Source organism: Cupressus sempervirens, chromosome 11, assembly GCF_028749045.1.
Source record: "Cupressus sempervirens isolate cs-2001-9-10 chromosome 11, ASM2874904v1, whole genome shotgun sequence".
Taxonomy (NCBI): domain Eukaryota; kingdom Viridiplantae; phylum Streptophyta; class Pinopsida; order Cupressales; family Cupressaceae; genus Cupressus; species Cupressus sempervirens.
Window position 1 is genome coordinate 861,148,295 of NC_143128.1, and position 20,311 is coordinate 861,168,605.

Below are 20,311 nucleotides of genomic sequence, written 5' to 3' on the forward strand. Positions count from 1 at the left end.
TGAGGATGGGGTGTACGCATACGATCAAATGCAATTTGGACTCTATAATGCTCCTAGAACATTCCAGAGGATAATTTTGCAAATCTTTGACAAAATATTTGTTGGCAATTTTAAAGCTTTCTTGGATGATTGGTTCATTTTCAGTGCAGAGGACAGACACCTTGTAGCCCTTCAAGAATGCATGGAGAGATGTGGATGGGCAAGACTTAAAATCGATCCAAAGAAGCGCAGGTTCATGCTATCTCAAAGGAAGTTACTAGGACACATTGTCTGTAAAGTCGGACTCAAGACAAATTCACACAAAGTCATCGAGATGAAGCCACCCACAAATGTCAAGGGAGTAAAATTGATCTTTGGACAGATCAGATACTATCGAAGGCTCATTAAAAAAATTTCCCATGTATCCTATCTAATGGCTAAATTGACTTAGAAGGGGGAGCCCTACACATGGGGAACAAAACAAGAGGAGGCATTTGAAGGATTGAAGATGAGGTTAGTAGGTGCACCCATTCTAGCGTACCCCAATTGGGATATAGAGTTCTATGAACAAATCGACGTGTCTAGTTTTGCAATTGGAGATACACTGGCACAGATGGGTGACCACAGGTTGGACCACACGCTATACTTCACTAGCAAACTTTTGTCGAAGGCAGAGAAGAACTATAGCATGACAAAGAGGGAAGCCTTGCGAATGGTATATGTTGTATAGAAATTCTAGCACTACTTGTTGGCTACTCCATTCACTTTTTATGTAGACCATCATGTACCAATGTACCTAGGAATAAGTCGATCATCTAGGGAGGAGTGAGTACAGGGTTACTCTTGCTACAAGAGTTTACTTTTAACATCATGGTACAACCCAGGAAAAACTACACGTGGATCACCTTTCTCGTATCAAATCCAACAAGCTGCCAAAAGTAGTGAATGACAACTTCCCTGATGCCCTTCTTTTCCAAATTGCAATTGTCGACTTAGTACTTTAGTATCAGAGAAAATCTTTCCACAACCCAATTTCCAAGAGAGATATCGTCGAGCAAGAGAAGGAAACTTGTTTTAACAAGCAAAACCTTCCAACTCAATAAAGGTTTATTATGCAAGATGGGACCAAACCAGGTACTCCGACAATGTGTGATGGAGGAGGTCCAGAGTGTTTTGAGGGAGGCTCGTGAGGGTCCCGCCAGAGGGAACATAGGGTAGGACACAACCACACAAAAAGTCCTATATGCAGGCTTGTGGTGGCCAACATTATACAATGATGCAAGAGAACGGGTGGTGAGTTGTGACACCTGCCAAAGAGCTAGAAGATTGTTGAAGAGGGACTTTATGCCGTTGAACCCATCTTATGCACAAAAATTGTTTGAATGATGGGGGAATGAACTGTGTCGAGCCTCATAAGGCAAGTAGAGCACTTGAGGGTGTAGGTACATCATTGTGGCGACGAAATATCTAACCAAGTGGGTAGAGGCATGATCCCTACCTGATAACTCTGCCTTGAGCATAGGGAGGTTCCTCTACAAGCAAATAATCTTAAGGTACGATATCCCCATCCAGATAATCCACATTATAAAGTTTCTCACCACCAAATTCAAGATTTTACACTCATTTTTGAGCCCGTACTATCTGAGTGCAAATGGTCAAGCAGAGGCGACTAATAAAATATCGGTATTTGTGATTTACAAGTTTTGTGCAGTCAAAGGAGAAGACTAGGAAGAAAGGTTACCATCAATATTGTGGGCCTACCAAACAACATACAAAGTAATAAGAGGTTAGACTCCCTTTTAGTTGATGTACGAACAAGAGGCTATAGTACCTATTGAATTCATGATGCCAAGTCTGCAAACAAAAATTGAGAACAGGCTAAGAGATATTAAAATTTTAAGAGAGAGGTTGTACACTCTAAATAAGTTGGACAAACAACGAATGATAACACAATGGGTGATGGACATAACCCAACAACAGTGAAAGGCGTGGCACGAAAAACGCCTTACACGTATGAGGTTTACACTAGAGCAACTTGTGTTGAAATACAATGGGCAAAATGAGATAAAGCCACGAAAGACTAAGGTCAGATGGTTGGAATGATACAAGGTACGGAAGGTGTCAGAGAATGGGGGGCCATTAAATTATGGACGTTGGATAGAAGGACGATTCTAGACACCACCAATGGGTTGAAGTTAAAGCCATAATTCGAGAGGCAAAGGACGGACAAAACAAACGATAGGCCTAATCAGCCCATAGATTTTTTTAGTTTTTTTTTAAAACACAAAAATAGAAAAAAAAAAAAAGAGAAAGGAAATGTTATGTTGTACAGTAGGAACCCCGTACATTAGTTCCATTGGACAACGTCCACCATGCAGTGGTCCCACCAACGGTGAGGACATTGTGCAATGCCTGCAACACTTAAAAAAGGTTTTTTAAAATTTAACCAAAAAGGGTAAAACAACAACTAGGAAATGGGCAAGTTAGTACCATCATCGATAAAGAGTGTCATCAAGAGAATACTACCAGCAAACCGCCATAGTAAGCTCACACAGAGAGACCATGGGTGGTTTTGAGAAGTAGTTGTACAGTGTGGCTGGAATAAAAGGACCTTCGTCTGAAATTCAAGGCAATAACAGCACAAAGCCAAACCAACAAATGGATTGAAGGGAACAAGGGAGAGAGATGCAGGCATTGGTATCAGAATATGACAAATTATCATTAGGTGAGATTGTTTAGAGAAAAGCCACTGTTCACCAAGGAGCATATTGTTGTCCACCACAAAAACAACATTGGGGGGATGAAATAAGACAGTCGCACCAAACAACAAGGAAAACACACCGTGGGGATTATATTGGTGACGGCATCCAAGGAAGGGATCACATGATTAAGAGTCCAGGATACATGATGAAGGACCACCAGATTGACAGAGAGGATAGGATCTATCACCTCTGCTCCTTTGGGAAGGTGAAAACTGAGACTCACTTTGTTTTATGAAGCCCCATCTACTACAAGGTCATGGGGAGGTTCTACTACTTGTTCAGGGAGTATAGGTCGCTCTCTTCATTTTTCACATATACTCACTAGCAGTATCTTGCACTTTACCTCCAGGAGGCCTTGCAGCTTTGTAATCACACTCTACAGCTCTTGTTCCCTTCAAGGCATATTTCAGACCAATTTATCACATCCTTCACGCCTGGGTCTAATACCCGGGGGACAAAGCAATCTCTTAGCCCTCCCTTGGGTCACATCAGATCTATGAGGCCTCATAGAGGACACACCCGGTAGCATCACCCTATCTCCAAAGGCTCTCAAAGGCGAGGACCTGGGGCATGCCCATGCCCCGGATTGTATCCTTCGATTTTGGACTACTCCTCTGTGAGGAGAATTTAGTTTTTAGTTTTTCTCTTCCTTGTCTTGTTGGTTTGCTTGCTTGTTCTTGTTCTTTCCTCGGACACCATTGCTGCTCCCTCTTGGCTGTTACCTTGTACTCTTTCCAATCTCTTAGACCCTTGTTGGTCTCTCATTGGACATTAATAAATTTATCTTATCTTATCTTGGATGTTTGGGTCCATACTATTTATGGAAAGTCTTTTAGATGGTCAAAGGGTGCCACATTTATATCAAAAGAGTTGGCACAATTAGTTGCTGGTTTAATATTTGGCATTTAAACGATTTTAATGAATTAATTTAATTAATTAAAAGTAAAATCTAGCATTTACTTTAATATAATTAGTTATTTATAAATCTCTAAGGGATCAAGTTTGCATCTAATATATTAATACCATAACATTTTAGTTACTATACCAAATGGAGTGCCAACATATGGAGGTATAGGAGTGCCAACATATGGAGGTATAAGAATATTAAAGTGACTTACATTAATGAAGAAAATATACGAGGGGATCACTTTATTACTAATTTACATATGCAAGTTAAGTATTAAATTAATAAAAATGGGAATTTCAAATAGCATTTTTGAAAACTTCATGAAAGGATTATAAAAGATGATGCTTTTGATGCAACTGATGATGATATTCATTCTAGTGATTCTGATGATATGTATGAGGTTATGGACGTTAATCATGATTTACCAGCTAGAAATTTTCTTTTAGTAATAGTGATGACCAAAATGACCCTTTGTTATACCAAGGTTCTTGTTTGGAATTGGCTAGTGTTCCATATATTGTGCTTGATTTTGCTCCTCTGGCATGTTTCAACCTTCCACAAACACAACAGACTGAGATGCAATGTAGGTGATATGCTTGAGTAGCTCCTCTTGTACAATGAATTCTTTTTGTTTACCTGTTGTAATGTGCCCCCCCTGTGATGTGCTCCTTGATATATGTTTTGTTTATATTTCTTTAGTCAACCCTTGTCACTTCATTGGTGCAAGGTGATAAAGGAATTTATCTACTGTGGCATTCCTCTATTTGTATCTCACTTCTATATGTTGTAGACATATTGTGTTGTGCATGTGTCACCATTCATAAATGTGCCTTTGTGTTGTCTGATTAGGGATGATGCAAAACAGTAACTACCTATTCTTTTTGGTGATGGGAAGTTGATTGTGTTGTCGTTGATGTCAACATGTCTACTGTGATGTTCTTGATGTCTACCATGTTGTTCACATGTCTAGTGTGGAGATCATGGTTTTGATATCTGTTGTAAAGTTTGGTTGACAAATATGCAGTTTTGCCAGTAACAGAAAATGTTTAGATGAATGGTGAAAGAAGGTTACTGAAGATGAGGAGTTGCCTACCTCATGGGATCATATAGAGGTTGTCCACATGCGTCATGTAGACAAAGGAGGTATATTGTTTGCAACAAAGCATCTCCCAAAAGTCCACGTTTATCAATTTATACACCTCAAAGGACGTCTTCTAAAATAGCCCCTCAGTGATGTATAGTAGTCTTCTTTTCAGTCTTTCAATTTTGCTACCTAGTTGTTTGGAAGACTGCTCTTTTTTCTGGGGAGCTGATGTTGTTTGAAGAAATATTTCTATTAGTTTCATCTTTCTGTTAACTCGGATTCCAAAGCATATTGAATTAGGCAGTAAACATTGAAGATGGTGCTTAAGTTGTAGGAGTCCTTGTCGAATCTGATAACCTCTAAATACCCTTGCCCTAAAAAAATCCCATTGAAAATAACTTCAATAATCTGGAAACTATATTGAAGCTCAATTTTAAACAGTTACACATTACACATACACATTGTATGTATCTGTTTTTTATTCAAGAAAATGATTTTTTTTAAATTTAATTACTGTTTTGTATGTTTACTGTTTGCTTCCTTTAATATTATTGAACATACATCAATCCCTTAACGTATTTTTCATAATAGCTTATAAATGTCTAACCTAGTTTCCCATTTTGCTATAAAACCTTGCTTAACTTTTCATTTATTTATTTTGAAACCTTAGGCAATCAATGTCATGGAATACATACAATTGGCCACTCAATTACAGTTAAGTAATTATGAGATGGCAATGTCTACGAGCCATTTTATTTGTCATTACATGTTAAGGGGAAAAAGGATAACATAAGCTCATGCATCTTATACATCTTAATCAAATAAGGCTGGTGATTTATTTAAATATCAATCAGAAAATATTTGAGGAAAATATAAATATGAAAAAAATGATGCGATACAACAAAATTAATCAACATCCACATGTATAAATCTAACAATGGCAATGATGCATTTAGGTGGAAGCACATGTCTAAACAAGTTACCTCTTCTTTCTGGGATAACAGCTCAGATATCAGGATTGAAGATGAACTCGAAAGTTTAATAATATCTAGCCATGCTTGTCCTCTGATTGCAAAGATGCCTGTATCAAGCAGTGCTCTACCATCGGATCGTACGGCCTCATTATTAATGAGCTCCTTTAAACTAGGTTTCTGCAAAATATTTTCAACTAAATACAAATTCTTGTCATTGTTGCACAAACTTGTGTTAGTAGATGATAAAACAATCACACCATGATTTCTAGCAATGTCGAGTGTTATTGGGACAGTGACAACACAAGCTCCATCATCTGGAAACACCATATTTGATGAATCAAAGCAAGGGAGAACATCTCCAGTCATAATGAAAAGTCCACCTGCAAGAACAATCTTTCAATATCAAAGTTCATTTCATATGTAGCCAGAAATAGATCTTTATTTACTAATGAGGGAAAAAATCAGCACGCAATATCTTCAAAATAAAAAGAACAAAAAAAGCAGATTGAGAGAAATACTGTTCCCAGTCAATACCAATATGGCAGCATCAAAAAATGTGCATCAAACTGAATAAAAATAGAAAAACTATCCTTAAATAGTATTGTGAACTTGCTAATAGTTTGTACTGTTAGTTTCCTATCCAATTACATGCATGGAGCAGTATCATTAGTCATATCATTTCATGACTAGATAATTTCCTAGCCATCTATTTTGTTTCGACAGTCTCAATGCCTAGCATTTTGTGAATGAAAAATGTTTAGTTTAGTCAACAACATCATTTGCATATTATAAAAAAAAAGCATCATTAAATGACATTTTAATAAATCATCACTAGCCACAGCAACACTTGATACACATGGCCTAATAGGGTTTTTTTAAAATCTTCAAATTTTCTTCTCGGATTCTAAATCAAGCTACAAATTCTTGGTGCGTTTTTAAAAACCTCAATTAGGTTTGTTTCAGATTTTTATGTGTGCTTCATTTTGTGTACCTCTAATTCTGTGCCAACTAGAATCTCAATATTTTTACACATTCTTAAAGGGTTTTGAAGAGCTCAACTAAGTTGTCTTCATATTTATCTAGGTGTCTCAATTTTCGTGCCTCAATTTTTATGCTAGCAGATTTGTATTAAAATTTGTATCTGCACTTGCCTCTATAATAATGACATTCAAACTCATTGCATTCAGAAATCTAGTCTTCTCAAATTTCATGCTTCAAAAAGCATACAATGGCATCTTTGACCAACACTCTATTGGAGGGCACTCAGAATTTTAATGGCAAGAACTACAATACTTCGAAGCTGTAATGTCCCCATTTCTAGTAGGTTCCTGCAGTTGGCTAGCTCAGTTCACTATCGCAACCCTTGTGAGCTAATAGTGGGATTTGAGGGTCTCAGTTGTGTGGTTATAGGCTTTCCAGTAGGCTATGGTGTATTTGGCTCCGTTTGAGGGACTTGCTATTTATAGTAAGTCAATCTATTGATTTCAATGAGCTCAGTTGAGTTAGAGGAGTTGGAGGATGCTCTCATTTTTTATATTGGGCTTCCGGTTTTAGCTCCAAGAATCTTGGAAAGAGCATCTATTTATAGTAAGTCAACCCATCAGGTTCATTCATCGTCTTTCATCATCAGGGTCACTTAACTATTGTTAGATTCCGATTCTGATGCTTCTTCAGCTGTTTTCACAAGACGGGTGAATTATTATTATTATTCATCTAAATACAGTGAGGTTGTTGTTTACCGCATAAGTTAATTAACAATTGCACACAGATAATGAACACGAACTTGAACAGCAGAACACTTCTCTTTATTATTCGCATATGCCAGAACATTACATTATGCTTCCATGATAATATCTGATGATAAGATGAATACAATGCTTCCCGAAGGGGTAATAAATACTTTCCCGAAGGAGTCCATCGGCCAGATACATTATGTCTGCTACATAACAAAAACCTTTCCGAAGGGACCCATCGGCTGATACACAATTTCCTTCCCGAAGGGACCCGTCGGCTGATACACAATTTCCTTCCGAAGGGACCCGTCGACTGATACACAATTTCTACCGACGACATCATCCCCCCCCAAAAAGAAAAGTCGTCTCCTGACGACTATTACAAAATCTTTGAGACAAATCAACAACCAAAATACATTGACTGACTAACTGGTCTTCAACATCGTCACCTTAGCCAATTTGACATCTGACCCTGATAGCCACCTGTGCCGCTTTCTGCCTTCCAATTCCGAGTACACTGAACCAAGTGTCGCTGCACTGCCTCCAACTGGATGATTAGCTCCTCCCGAGCTCTCTATGCATCCACCAAGACAGCCTCACGGCCAACACCTACTCTTAGTGCCTCTGATACATAGACACTCCATGCCTGCCGCAACTCCAAGTCTTTTCAACTGGTCAGACTCCCACGACTGATATCCGCAATGACTGGGGGTCCAGGGGTCCAGGCTCGCCGCCAAGACCAAATTAGCACTTCGCAACCCACACAAAAATGCACGGAACACACCATTTCTGTCATTATCTGTCGATTCTGCACTCTTTCTGGCAACCACGGATGCATCCCCTTCCCTTTGGCATCATCTGTCACTCATTCTGAACAACTTGATTCTGTCGTCGTCTTTTTTTTTTTCTTTTTTTTTTAGGAAACCTCCTGTCACCCTTCTGTGATGAAATCCGTACGGCTTCAATCTTGACACTATCTGCTGATTGCATATGGATGCCTCCTTCCTGCACACGGGTTTTGATGAAACAAATCTGAAGGCGACTTCACTATTTCAATCTTCTGGAAAAGCCGTATTGCAATATCCTCCGAAGTCTTCAAAATCCGTACGATGCAAAGTAAAATTTGGCTCCTAATTGCGTACATTATCCTTCTCAAGCTCTTTAAAAAACCGTACACTACCACAAAACTGTACTACCATCTTGAAAACCGTACCACAGTTTGGATTGTCTGAAACCCGTACACCATCCTTCAGATATCAAAAACCGTACGGTAGTTTTCTTCTTAGATATCAAAAACCGTACGGTATTCTCCTTCCTTCAGGTGTTAAGGACCATACGGTATTCACCTTCCCTCAAAAAGCCGTACGGTACTTGCCCCTTAAAAACAGTATGGACTCTTTCCTCTAAAAACCGTACGGCACATTCCATCGTGTGAGAAATCCGTACGGCGCTCCTTCACTGTGAAATCCGTACGATGCTTGGGGAAGCCGTACGGTGCTCACATTTTACTATGAAATCCGTACGGTGCTAAACCGTACGGTACTTTTTTTTTTTTTTTTAAATCTTTTTTTTTTCTTGTTTTTTTTTTTTTTTTTTTTTGAATAATAATGAATAGCAAAGTCGGTTTTCCCTTCGACCGTCGTCACCGTCGATCTGCAATGACGAAGCGGTCTCCCGAAGGCCATTCCGTGACGCAGAAGTCTTCCGGCCATGGTATACCTTCAGCTTCGAGCCATTCACCGCCTGAGGCACTTCCTATCCATCCAAAGTCCATAATTTTATTGCTCCATTGTCCCCTACTTCCCAGATTTGATACGGCCCGACCCACTTAACTTTGAACTTGCCTGGTTTGATCTCATTCCGGTCATCGTACTTCAACACCCACTGTTCGAGTTGAAACCTGCTACGCTTGTTCTGTGTCATCTCCATACCGCCCAGTTTGTTCCCGAAGCTCGCTACCATGGACTTCGTCAACTGCCCCTTTTGTCTGTCAATAACACATTCACTCTGTACTGCTACAACTTTTATTGAACCCTTCCTCTTTGTTGCCTGTGCAGACCGTATCGTGTGTCTTCCTTGCTGCGGGTACCTTTCTGTTATATTTGTGGTTCGACGTAATACTTTCTTCCGGCGCAGTCGTACAGTAGAATCTTTCCTTCTTTTGGGTTCGTACTATATGTTTTGTCCTTCAGCTTCAGTCATATCTGTGTTTTCTTCTTCAGCTTCTCTGTGTTGCATCGAAAATTCATTTCTTCCTTCGGCTTCTCCATGTTCCTTCAAACATTCATTTCCTCCGTCGACTTCTCTATGTTCCTTCGGACATTCATTTCCTCCTTCGGCTTCTCTGTATTCCTTCAGACATTCATTTCCTTCTTCTTTCTTACCTTCGTCGATCCTTAGCATATTACAACTTGGAAAGAGCTCGTAATCCTCTATCTGCCAGTGGTAAAGACCATTTACTGAATCCAAATCGTCATCTCCTTCCAATCGTAGGACTCCCTCCTGATCGGGTTCCATACTCTGCCTCCTCTCATCATCTTCTCCTTCGGAATCCGACGATAGAGCTTCTTCTCCAACCATCTGAGTGTGCAGATCGATGACATACTTTCGGCCTTTGCTTTCAAGTGATAATGTATTTTTCTTCCAATCATGTTTTGCCTTGGCTTGTATCAACCACCCCCGGCCCACAATGGCATCATATCCTCTCCGCTTCAGTGGGATCACGAAAAAGTCCAACAGGAACGATTGTGTTCCAATCGTCACTGGTTGCGCTGTGAGTACTCCCAATGGCTTGATTCCATGTTGATTGGCTGTTAACAATTGGAAGGTAGGTGGCCACAATGTCGGCTGTCCCAACTTTTTCCAAGTGTCTTCAGGCAACACATTGACACCGGACCCTCCGTCCACAATTGTTTCCGTCAATACAGTCTCGACAATTTTCATTTCAACAACTGTCGGATGGCGTCCGGATGAGAGGGCTAACAACATCGGATCTTCTGCACTTGCGCCACTCTCCTCCTTTTTGTCCGCTGTACTTGCTCCACTTTCTTGCTCCCTTCCATGTTCTCCTGGTAGTTTAGCAGCGGGAACGATGTTTGTGAGTGCCGATCGGAGCTGAGGCATAGTGAGCAACAAATCACTTATCCTGACGGGTATCTCGGCTTGCAAAATTTGCCGTATAATGTTTTGTTTTGCGCAGTTCCGTACGAAAGTACTCGGCGTGTCCTTCAGTCGTGTCGTTTCTGCCTATGTTGCTTTCTAGATCTCTACCCGTGCTTCCTCCAGTCTCTTCTTTTCTTCCACCGGGTCGGGGTACACTTTCGTTTGCTGCCGTGTGATGGCCAAAACCTCTTCTTCATCCATCCCGACGATGATCAAGTTTACTCCCGACTTCGGACACCTAGCATCTTCATGATCACCAGGTCCACACCATCTGCATAACAACTTCGGTGTGTTCGCCGTTGTACACTCTCGGGCGAAGTGACCCCACAGATTGCATGCGCGGCATTGATCAATCGGTCGACCATTCGCATCATACTGAATTCGACTCCTTCCGCCTGTATTGTTGTTGCTGCTATTGTTGTTATTTTGACCGTGCTGGTTGTTTCTGTATCCGCCTGATGTGGCTCCTTCCGCACTGGTGTTCCCGTTCGCTCCTGACGAGGATGCCTCCTGTGTCAGGAACACTTGCTGCGGTGTCCTTATTTCTAAATTGAAAAGGCATTCCTTTACCGAGTGTCCCAAGATCTGGCAGATTTCACAAAATTGATCTTTCGGGCAAGATCCCTTTGTATGGCCTTCTTTCTTACACTCCGTGCACCATAGGTCATTACCCTTAGTCTCCTTGTTCATGTTTTTGAATTCCTTCATCATCCGCATCATATCCTTCTGGAGGGCACAGACCTTCCTGTTGCTTCCCTCGTCATCGCTGCTATAATCTCCTGGAGATGCATCGTCATCTAAATCGGACGAGTTGTTCTTCTTCTTCTTCTTTGTCTTCTGGTCACTTTTGAGGTTCATTGCCCGATTGTACGCTTCATCGTATGTCGATGGTGGCACGATCTTCATCTTTTTCCGCAACTTCGGGTGAAGGCCTTCAATGAACCATCTTTTCTGGAGTCCATCTGCCAGCTTATTCTCCATTTTACTGATTAAGTCCTTCAATCTCCTGGCGAAGACCCGTACTGTTTCATTCTTCTTTTGCTTGGTATTGAATATCTCTGCTACAATTTCATTATCATCACGCAAAAGTTGAAATTCTGCAATGAACTCCTTCTTAATGTTATCCCAACTGTTTAATTTTTGTGGATCAGCATCAGTAAACCAATCAATCGCAACACCCCGTAGGGTAGCGGAAAATTGTCGAATCCATTCGTTTGTATATGTTATGCCATTTTCCCTCCAGATCGTTTCACATGTTTTACAATGTCGAATGGGATTAGCTGCTTCATCACCATCAAATTTAGGCAATTTTTCCTTCAAACCTGCCATTATCACTATATGTTGGGGGTTTTGTTGTGTACCTGCGCTGTTTTGCACTCCCGCGCTGTTTTGAACACCCGCGTTGTTCTGAGCTCCCGCGCTGTTCTGCACACCCGCGCTATTTTCTACACCCGCGTTGTTTTTTGCTTCCACACTATTTTCAACACCTGCGCTGTTTTCGACTTCCGCGCTATTTTCGACTTCCGCGGTGTTTTCGACTTCTACGCTGTTTGGTGAACAAGAGGGTTCGTCAACCGAAGCTGTTCGTTCTAGAAGTATATCTCGGACAAAGAGGTCACTCCACGCTCGTGCTCCCTCGGCACTCCGAGCCGTGCGAGTCGATCTCCTTCCGTCAGGATTCTCTTCCTGTGGTGTATGCAGGTTCAGAAACTCCTCCCTCGCTTCTTCCACCAAATCAAACCGTTGTCGAGTCTCTTGTTTCCATCGGCAATCTTCTGAAATCTCCTTCGACGCTCTATCTGCTGAGCCAAAATTAAATTTTCCTACGCAACGCGTATGTCATCTTTTTCTTTCAGCTTACTCTTATCTTTGTTCAACTGATTCGGCATGTAATTCATATCCGTCTGCCTGCATACCAGGTCCATCGGGCAACAGCGCCAAATGTTTACCGCATAAGTTAATTAAGAATTGCACACAGATAATGAACACGAACTTGAACAGCAGAACACTTCTTTTTATTATTCGCATATGCCAGAACATTACATTATGCTTCCATGATAATATTTGATGATAAAATGAATACAATGCTTCCCGAAGGGGTTATAAATACTTTCCGAAGAACTTTCTCGAAGGAGTTCGTCGGCCAGATATATTATGTCTGCTACATAACAAAAACCTTTCTGAAGGGACCCATCGGCTGATACACAATTTCCTTCCCGAAGGGACCCGTCGGCTGATACACAATTTCCTTCCCGAAGAGACCCGTCGGATAAAAAGTTTTAAATCATGGGAAAAAGAAGCAATGGCCTCACGTGTCAGAATTTTAAGTTATGGTGGAAAAGGTCATTTCGGAGCCAAAAGCAATTAATAAATGAGTTTATAATGGCACTTTCTTATTTTTTAATGTTGTACATGGGAGGCTTCCTAAGTGAAGTTCATTCAAGAAACCTTGTGCCCTTTGGAGATTATAAATATCAGCCCATTTGATGAGTAAAGCATCCGATCATTTAATTATCTTACTTTGCTTTGACGTCTTTGTGACATTTCCTAAATTTCTGAATTTATATACCCTTGTTGAAGTATAAGGGTTTGGATTTGAGAAGCACCTGGTAATTCACGGTTCAGCTATTGTGAATGAATTCTGAGAGAACTGTTATAGTCTGAATTGTGGAGTTTTCCATTTGTTTTGACCGTAGATGGGAGGCGTTGTTGTGTGGGAGCTTAATTGCATTTCAGCTTGCAAATTGGGAAGGGTTTGTGGCATTATTACCTAAGTTCAGCTAGTTCTTGCGTGGATATTGATTTGTGCAAAATTACAGTCATTCCTTGATCCAAGCATAAGCTAATTGGGGCTGTTGTGATCAAAGTACACTTGTGTGTGGATGTTTGGAGACACCTGTGCATATTGCGAAGGCTGCCATTCATCTCTAGAGCAGCAATTGGCTTGTTTATAATCTGCAAACACCTCTATACAGCCTGCAGTTATAAATCTGGAGGCCTACAATTGTTTCCTGGTGGCCTAGTTCAATTTCTAGTGGTTTGCTTTCAGGTTGCTAGTCAAGGAAAATCCACCATTATATCGAATTTAGGTTCTTTATCAATTAATGTAATTTTCAGTACATGATTTGAGCAATTTAAATGCAATATCAAGCTTTTGTTAAAAATAGATCATAGTATTTGTTTTCAGAGTTTTAGTATGAAGCATTTATATTCTAGAAACTCAAAAAGAAACAAATACATTACAATGTCATATAATTATAACAGAGTTGTGCACCAAGTGTTTGACGAAATGTCAAACCATTGATTTGCAAAGAAAATTGATGTTTGCTTAAGCTATAACCAGACGGGGTTATTACAGTTTTATTGGAAAAGTTTCATGTCATACTATGGGGGAGGAAAATATTATTTATTTCAGATCTGTTGTTGTGATTGGAGTGATCTGCACTCTTGTTATTTCCAACTATGGATAGATATATAAGGCCTAGTTCCAAGAGCTGGTGGAGTAGTGAGGAAAATAGCGGAAAATTAAATGCCTTGAGAGAGACAGTATGGAGAAACTTAAGCTTCATCAGCAGAGGTTAGCGGAGAGCTTGTCGAATCCTGAGGCAGTTGAGAGAGTCACGAGATATATGATTTCTGCCTTTAGAAGGTCGGTAGGAAGGAGGCTTATACTTCACACTCTCTCGAGGAGGGGATTATCATTGGAGATTTGTATGTGACTTGTCATAGTGTTGCTCCGATGCATGTAATGTCCCCTACTTAGCCAGTTTGGAGGTATGTTGTCGTTAGCCCATTCTTGTATGGTCCCGAGGGCTAACCAGGACTTCAAAAGGGATCCTGAGGTTATTTGGCGTAGTCAAATTTAATTATAGGCCAAACGAAGTTCGTTTGTTGGGTTGTCAAGAAGACTTACTATTTTTAGTAAGCCAATAGGGGGATGCAGCACCTTCAATTTTCAGTGACAAGATGAGATGCGTTTTGTTGGGCTCTTTCTAATGAGCTTATATGTGGGATTTCGAGTTTATTTGGTATATTATTTTAATGTTTGAAGTTACAACGGTAAAGTGACTATTTAAATTAAATATTATAATGTTTCATAAAGTCACTTTATAAAAATCAAGAGTCCCCCTTTTGAGTACATACATGGACTTTGTAAAAAGAAAAAAAGAAGTAATATTAAAAGTCATGTATTATCCCACATTGGCAAGACGAAAGCATGGAGTAAGTGAGGAAGGGATTAAAAGAAAGAGGATAGCTTTCATTTATTCATGCTTGGAAATATCAAAGAAATTGGAAAATTTGTTGGAGATTATGTCTCAATAGTTTGGAGGACAAAATCCCTTCAAGCTAGAAATCTTGACGCCATTGAAAGATATGGTTTTGAGATTCAACATAGTAGCAATCCAAAAAAGCAGAACCGAAAAAGCAGGCTGAAAAAAGCAGGTACGAAAAAGTTGTCCGAAAAAAGCGGAACTGAAAAAGCAGGCTGAAAAAGCGGGTGCGAAAAAGCAGGCCAAAAAGCAGTTCGAAAAAAGCGAAGTAGAAGAGGCAACATAGGAGAAAATTATTACAGCCATCTACAACCAGGTTCTTGTTATGTATTGTTTTTTAGGGTGTTATAAGCTTTCAGCTGTAAGTGTGCATTATACCAGCATTATCATTTTGTAATCCATGTAAATGCCAAAGTCTTGGCCATATTTCATGAGCATTGTAATTTTCATTGCAATTAAGAAGATAATAGTTGCTGGTGCCATTTAAGCAATTTAATATCATTATTTATCAACTAGTTAGTTTGCATACCAACTGTTTGTAAAAATGCCAGTTGGCTGTAGGTGTTCATTTCTCATGCTTAGATCATATATATGCACTGAATATTGTCAAAATTAGTAGCACACTCATGTTAGGTCATTGTGTAGTCCATTGTAGTCTTCTAGCACAAGATTTTCATTGATACAAATTGAAGAAAAAGTCATTTGAAGCTAGCTGAAATACTATATCAGTCATACGTCCCTTGCATGTGAATTGTTTGATGAAATTCGTTGAGCTTTCATCAGCATTTTTTGAGGGCAGATTAGAGGTGGATTACTACAGTGGTATCAGAGCTATAAGTCTTGCCATCCTATGGAGGTCTTATAGGGAATTTGGAACAGCCAGATAGAGGGAAAAGTGTTTGACGAAATGTCAAAACACTAAAATCAGAGCATTTATGTTTGAGCATGTGACAGGGGCCTTATAATTTCCGCAATACCAGAGCAAGACAAAATAGGATTTCAGACCTGCAGAGCAAACAGTCTAGTTCATCCATGCAGGTGAATATAGAATCCAGTCATACAAACACAAAGGAGATATTCTTTGATCAAGGCGGCAATATGGGAGACAGGAATGCTCGGGATCCTGGAGAGGAAAGATTCTTACAATTATTAGAGACCTTGGCACAGGGACAGCGATTAACAGAACAGAGGGCACAAGAACAAAATCAGAGAATGGAGCTTATGATGCAGATGATGGCTCGTCAAATGGGGTTGAATGCTAACATGGGTGGAGGAAATAATCAAAATGGTAATAATCAAAATGGTAACAATCAGAATGGGAACAATCAGGATGGGACACATAATGGAGGTGAACAAGTTGGGAACAAGTTCGGTCATGCACCCCAGCAAGCTAGGACAGCGAGCTCAAGGCCCATGATTCCCACATTTCCTCCTAGAGCCTCAGAGCAGCCCGTACCAGAGCCCCAGATCACTGATATACAGGACCAGTTGAGGAGAGATTGGGAAGCCGAAGGTCCAAATTTTACTGCTGCAATTACCTTTAGGGAGTATATGGATGTGCGGATGAAGCATATGCCACGTGGACATGACAGGAACCAGAGCTATGAGCTACGGAAGAAAGTAGGGAAACTTCAGTTACCATATTATGATGGCTTGGGGAAGTCGACAACAAGAGCTTGGGTTCAAAAGCTTGATACATACTTTCAATTAAACCCTATGCCTGAGGAAGAAGCTATTAAGTATGCAGCAATTCATCTGGATGGGTTAGCACACGAGTGGTGGCATCATGGTATGGTTACTATGGGTCATGCACACATTACCTCATATGTGGAGTTTACGGAGAGACTAATTGAACGTTTTGATAGGAAGGATCTAGAACTACATTTCAAGGAGTTAGCTCAACTTAAAAAATGGGGATCATTGGAAACATACATTTCAGAATTTCAGAAACTTGCAGTGTTAGTAACAGATGTATCTGAACGGAGGATACTGGTTCTATTTATGGATGGGTTAGCTGATCCGTTGAGAGGGTGGATTAAAGCTCTCAACCCTCCCACTTTGCAGGAAGCCATGAAGAAAGCTCGTGACATGGATTCCTCTTCAGCTTCTACAAATAGATTCCAGGCAAAGAGTTTTCCTTCGAGGAAAGATAAGGACAGTAAACCTTTTCGTAGAGAGGGTCAGCCACCTAAGGAGGAAAGTAAGAGGTTGGACAATGAGACACTTAATGATCTCAGGAAGAAGAAGCTTCATTTTCATTGCATGGAGCCTTGGGATTTGTCACATAAGTGTACATTGAAAGCAAAAGCCAAGCAGATGGAGTACTTTTCAACCGAAGAGTCAGTGGATGGAGATTCAGAGCAGTTATCAGAATCAGATGGAGATGATAATTCTTCACATGAGGAAGCACACAGTGATAGCACGATAGCTCAGTTGTCCAGTATATAGGAGGCCGTCACTTTCAGAGTTAGGGGAACTTTGGATGGACAAAGATTTGTGGCACTCATTGATACAGGGGCAACACATAACTTCATTGATGAAAAGTTTGTGACACGTAGAGGGCTACATACAGAAGAGCATAGGGGATTTAAGGTGATGGTTGCCGACGGCTTCAAAATCGATTGTACCAAGAAAATCTCCAACTTGCAGCTTCGTTTGGGAGATTATGACATGGTGGGAGATTTCTTTGTTGTCAACATTGGTGATCAGGATATGGTGCTTGGGATGAATTGGATGAAATCTCTGAAAGAGTTTACATTTAACCTCCAGAAAATGGAAATGAGGTTTGAGGCAAATGGTAAGAAGATAGTACTCAGAGGTTTGTCAGATGAGAGACTACGAGTGGTGTCACTCAAGCGGATGCAGAGTTTCTTCAGACACGACCAAGTGCAGTGGACAGCAGAGTTCAGAGTAATGCCTGAGGTGACAAAGCAACATAAACAGGAGTATCCCCCTGATGTACAAAAAATAATAACCAAACATACTAAGGTGTTTGGTGAGATACCTCCAAGGAGACCCCCGGATAGGGGAATTGAGCATGTTATTGAGTTAGAGGAAGGGGCTAAGCCAGTCATCATCACACCCTACCTCTATCCAAAGAGATATAAAGATGAAATAGAAAAGGCAATCAAGGAGTTGATTGACATGAGGCACATACGACCAAGCAAGAGTCCTTTCGCTTTTTCAGTAGTATTGGTGAAGAACAAGGATGGTACAATGAGGATGGGCATTGATTATAGGGAACTAAACAAGAAGACAATCAAGAACCGATACCCTATTCCGCGCATTGATGAGCTTATTGATGAATTGCACGGTGCCTGCTACTTCTCTAAGATTGATTTGAGATCCGGCTACCACCAAATACAGGTTAGAGAGGTGGATGTGGAGAAGACAGCTTTTAGATGCCACTATGGACATTTTGAGTTCTTAGTCATGCCTTTTGGCTTGACTAATGCCCTCGCCACTTTCCAGTCTTGTATGAATAGAGTATTCAGAGATCAGTTGAGGAAGTTTGTGTTGATTTTTTTGATGATATACTGATATACAGCCGTACTTGGGAGGAACATTTGAAGCATATTGATGCAGTGCTCAGCATTCTAGAGAGGGAATCATTATATGCCAAGATGAGTAAATGCGAGTTCGGGATGACAGAGTTGCTCTATTTAGGGCATAGTATTAGTGCAGGAAGTGTTCGGGTTGACCCAAACAAGATGAGGACCATTCTGGATTGGCCACCGCCGAGGAACACTTCGCAACTCAAGGGATTTCTTGGGCTTTGCGGGTTCTACCGTAGTCTTGTGAAGGGATTTTCACAGATAGCAGCACCACTTACAGCTTTGACACGGAGAGACAGTTTCAAGTGGTCAAAGAAGGCTCAGGATTGTTTTGACAGGTTCAAGGAGCTGATAAGTACATGCCCTGTTTTAGCCATTCCAGATTTCACCAGGCCTTTTGAGCTGCAGTGTGATGCCTTAGGAGAGGGCATAGGAGCTGTCCTCATGCAGGACAAACATCCCATCGCATATGAGAGCAGGAAATTACGAGGTGTTGAGAGAACTTACAGTGTCTATGACAAAGAAATGCTAGCAATCATGCACGCGCTAGCTAAATTCAGGCAATACTTAGCAGGGAGCCGATTCACAGTAAAAACAGATCATAACAGCTTAAAACATTTTCTTGGACAGAAGGATCTCAATGACAGGCAACAGAAATGGGTGAGTAAGTTATAGGCTTATGATTTTGACATAGTCTATGTCAAAGGGAAGAAAAATATCGTCGCAGATGCTTTATCCAAAAGGCCTCATTTGCTTGCTATTGGGATAGTCATGGATGATTGGAGAGAGTTGATCTTGGCAGAGTATGCCAAGGATAGTTGGGCATCTAGTGTTATTGAAGGAACTACTCAGGATAGTCGATACACTGTTGTAAATGATTTGATCATCTACAAGGAAAGGATTTATTTAGTACCCGGGTCTGCTATGAAGCAGAAGATTTTGAGGGCATTTCATGATTCACCATTGGTAGGACATCCCGGATTCTTTAAGACATCGGCAGGTGAGAGAGCGCTTCACTTGGAAAGGACTCAAAATAGAGGTGCTTCAGTTTGTTAGGGAGTGCCCAGTATGTCAGCAGAACAAACAGGAACATTCCTTTCCAGGTGGTTTACTACAGCCCCTACCCATACCAGAGAAGAAGTGGGATAGCATTTCCATGGATTTCATTACAGGCCTCCCCAAGGTACAGGGTCGGGATTGTATTTTTGTTGTTGTAGACAGATTGACGAAATTTGCACATTTCTTTGCGATTTCGTCCACGTATTCAACAGTACAGACAGCAGAGCTATTCTTTCGAGAGGTATTTAGATTAGATGGGATGCCATGGAGCATAGTCAGCGACAGGGATAGTAGGTTTATGAGCCACTTTTGGAAGGAGTTGTTTAGGTTGTGTGGAATAGAGCTAACTCCAAGTACCGGTTACCACCCCCAAACTTATGGGCAGACAGAGATAGTGAATAAATGGGTTGAAGGGTACCTTCGAAACTACACTGCAGGAGAGCAAAAGGCTTGGGTGAAGTGGCTGCATCTAGGGGAATACTGCTATAATACCTCTTTCCATATGTCTATTCAAATGTCCCCTTTCATGGCACTGTACGGCTATGATGCTCCTATTTTCTGGATTTGTTATTTGCGGACAGTAGGGTGCCTAAGGCCAAGGATATATTGCAGGAGTGTCAGGACATTATGCGATCCTTGAAGGAAAATTTGCAAAGGGCACAAAATCAGCAAAAGCAATATGCTGATCAGCACAGGGTTGAGAGATCTTTCGAGGTAGGAGACATGGTGTACCTCATGTTACAGCCATATAGACAGTCCTCCCTCAAGAGGAGTGGAGTAGAGAAATTGAAACCACGCTACTATGGACCATTCAAAATAATCAGGA

At 40.7% G+C, this 20,311-nt stretch overlaps 1 protein-coding gene across 1 annotated transcript in view; it reads right to left on the reverse strand.

Annotated features, from left to right (window-relative positions):
- The window catches only part of FKGP (L-fucokinase/GDP-L-fucose pyrophosphorylase), a 269,199-nt gene that overhangs the window by 86,730 nt on the left and 162,158 nt on the right, over positions 1-20,311 (reverse strand). The window contains exon 3 of the mRNA XM_089808630.1: positions 5,716-6,086. Coding sequence (XP_089664756.1) covers positions 5,716-6,086 — 371 coding nt within the window. The remainder of the gene's footprint in view (positions 1-5,715; positions 6,087-20,311) is intronic.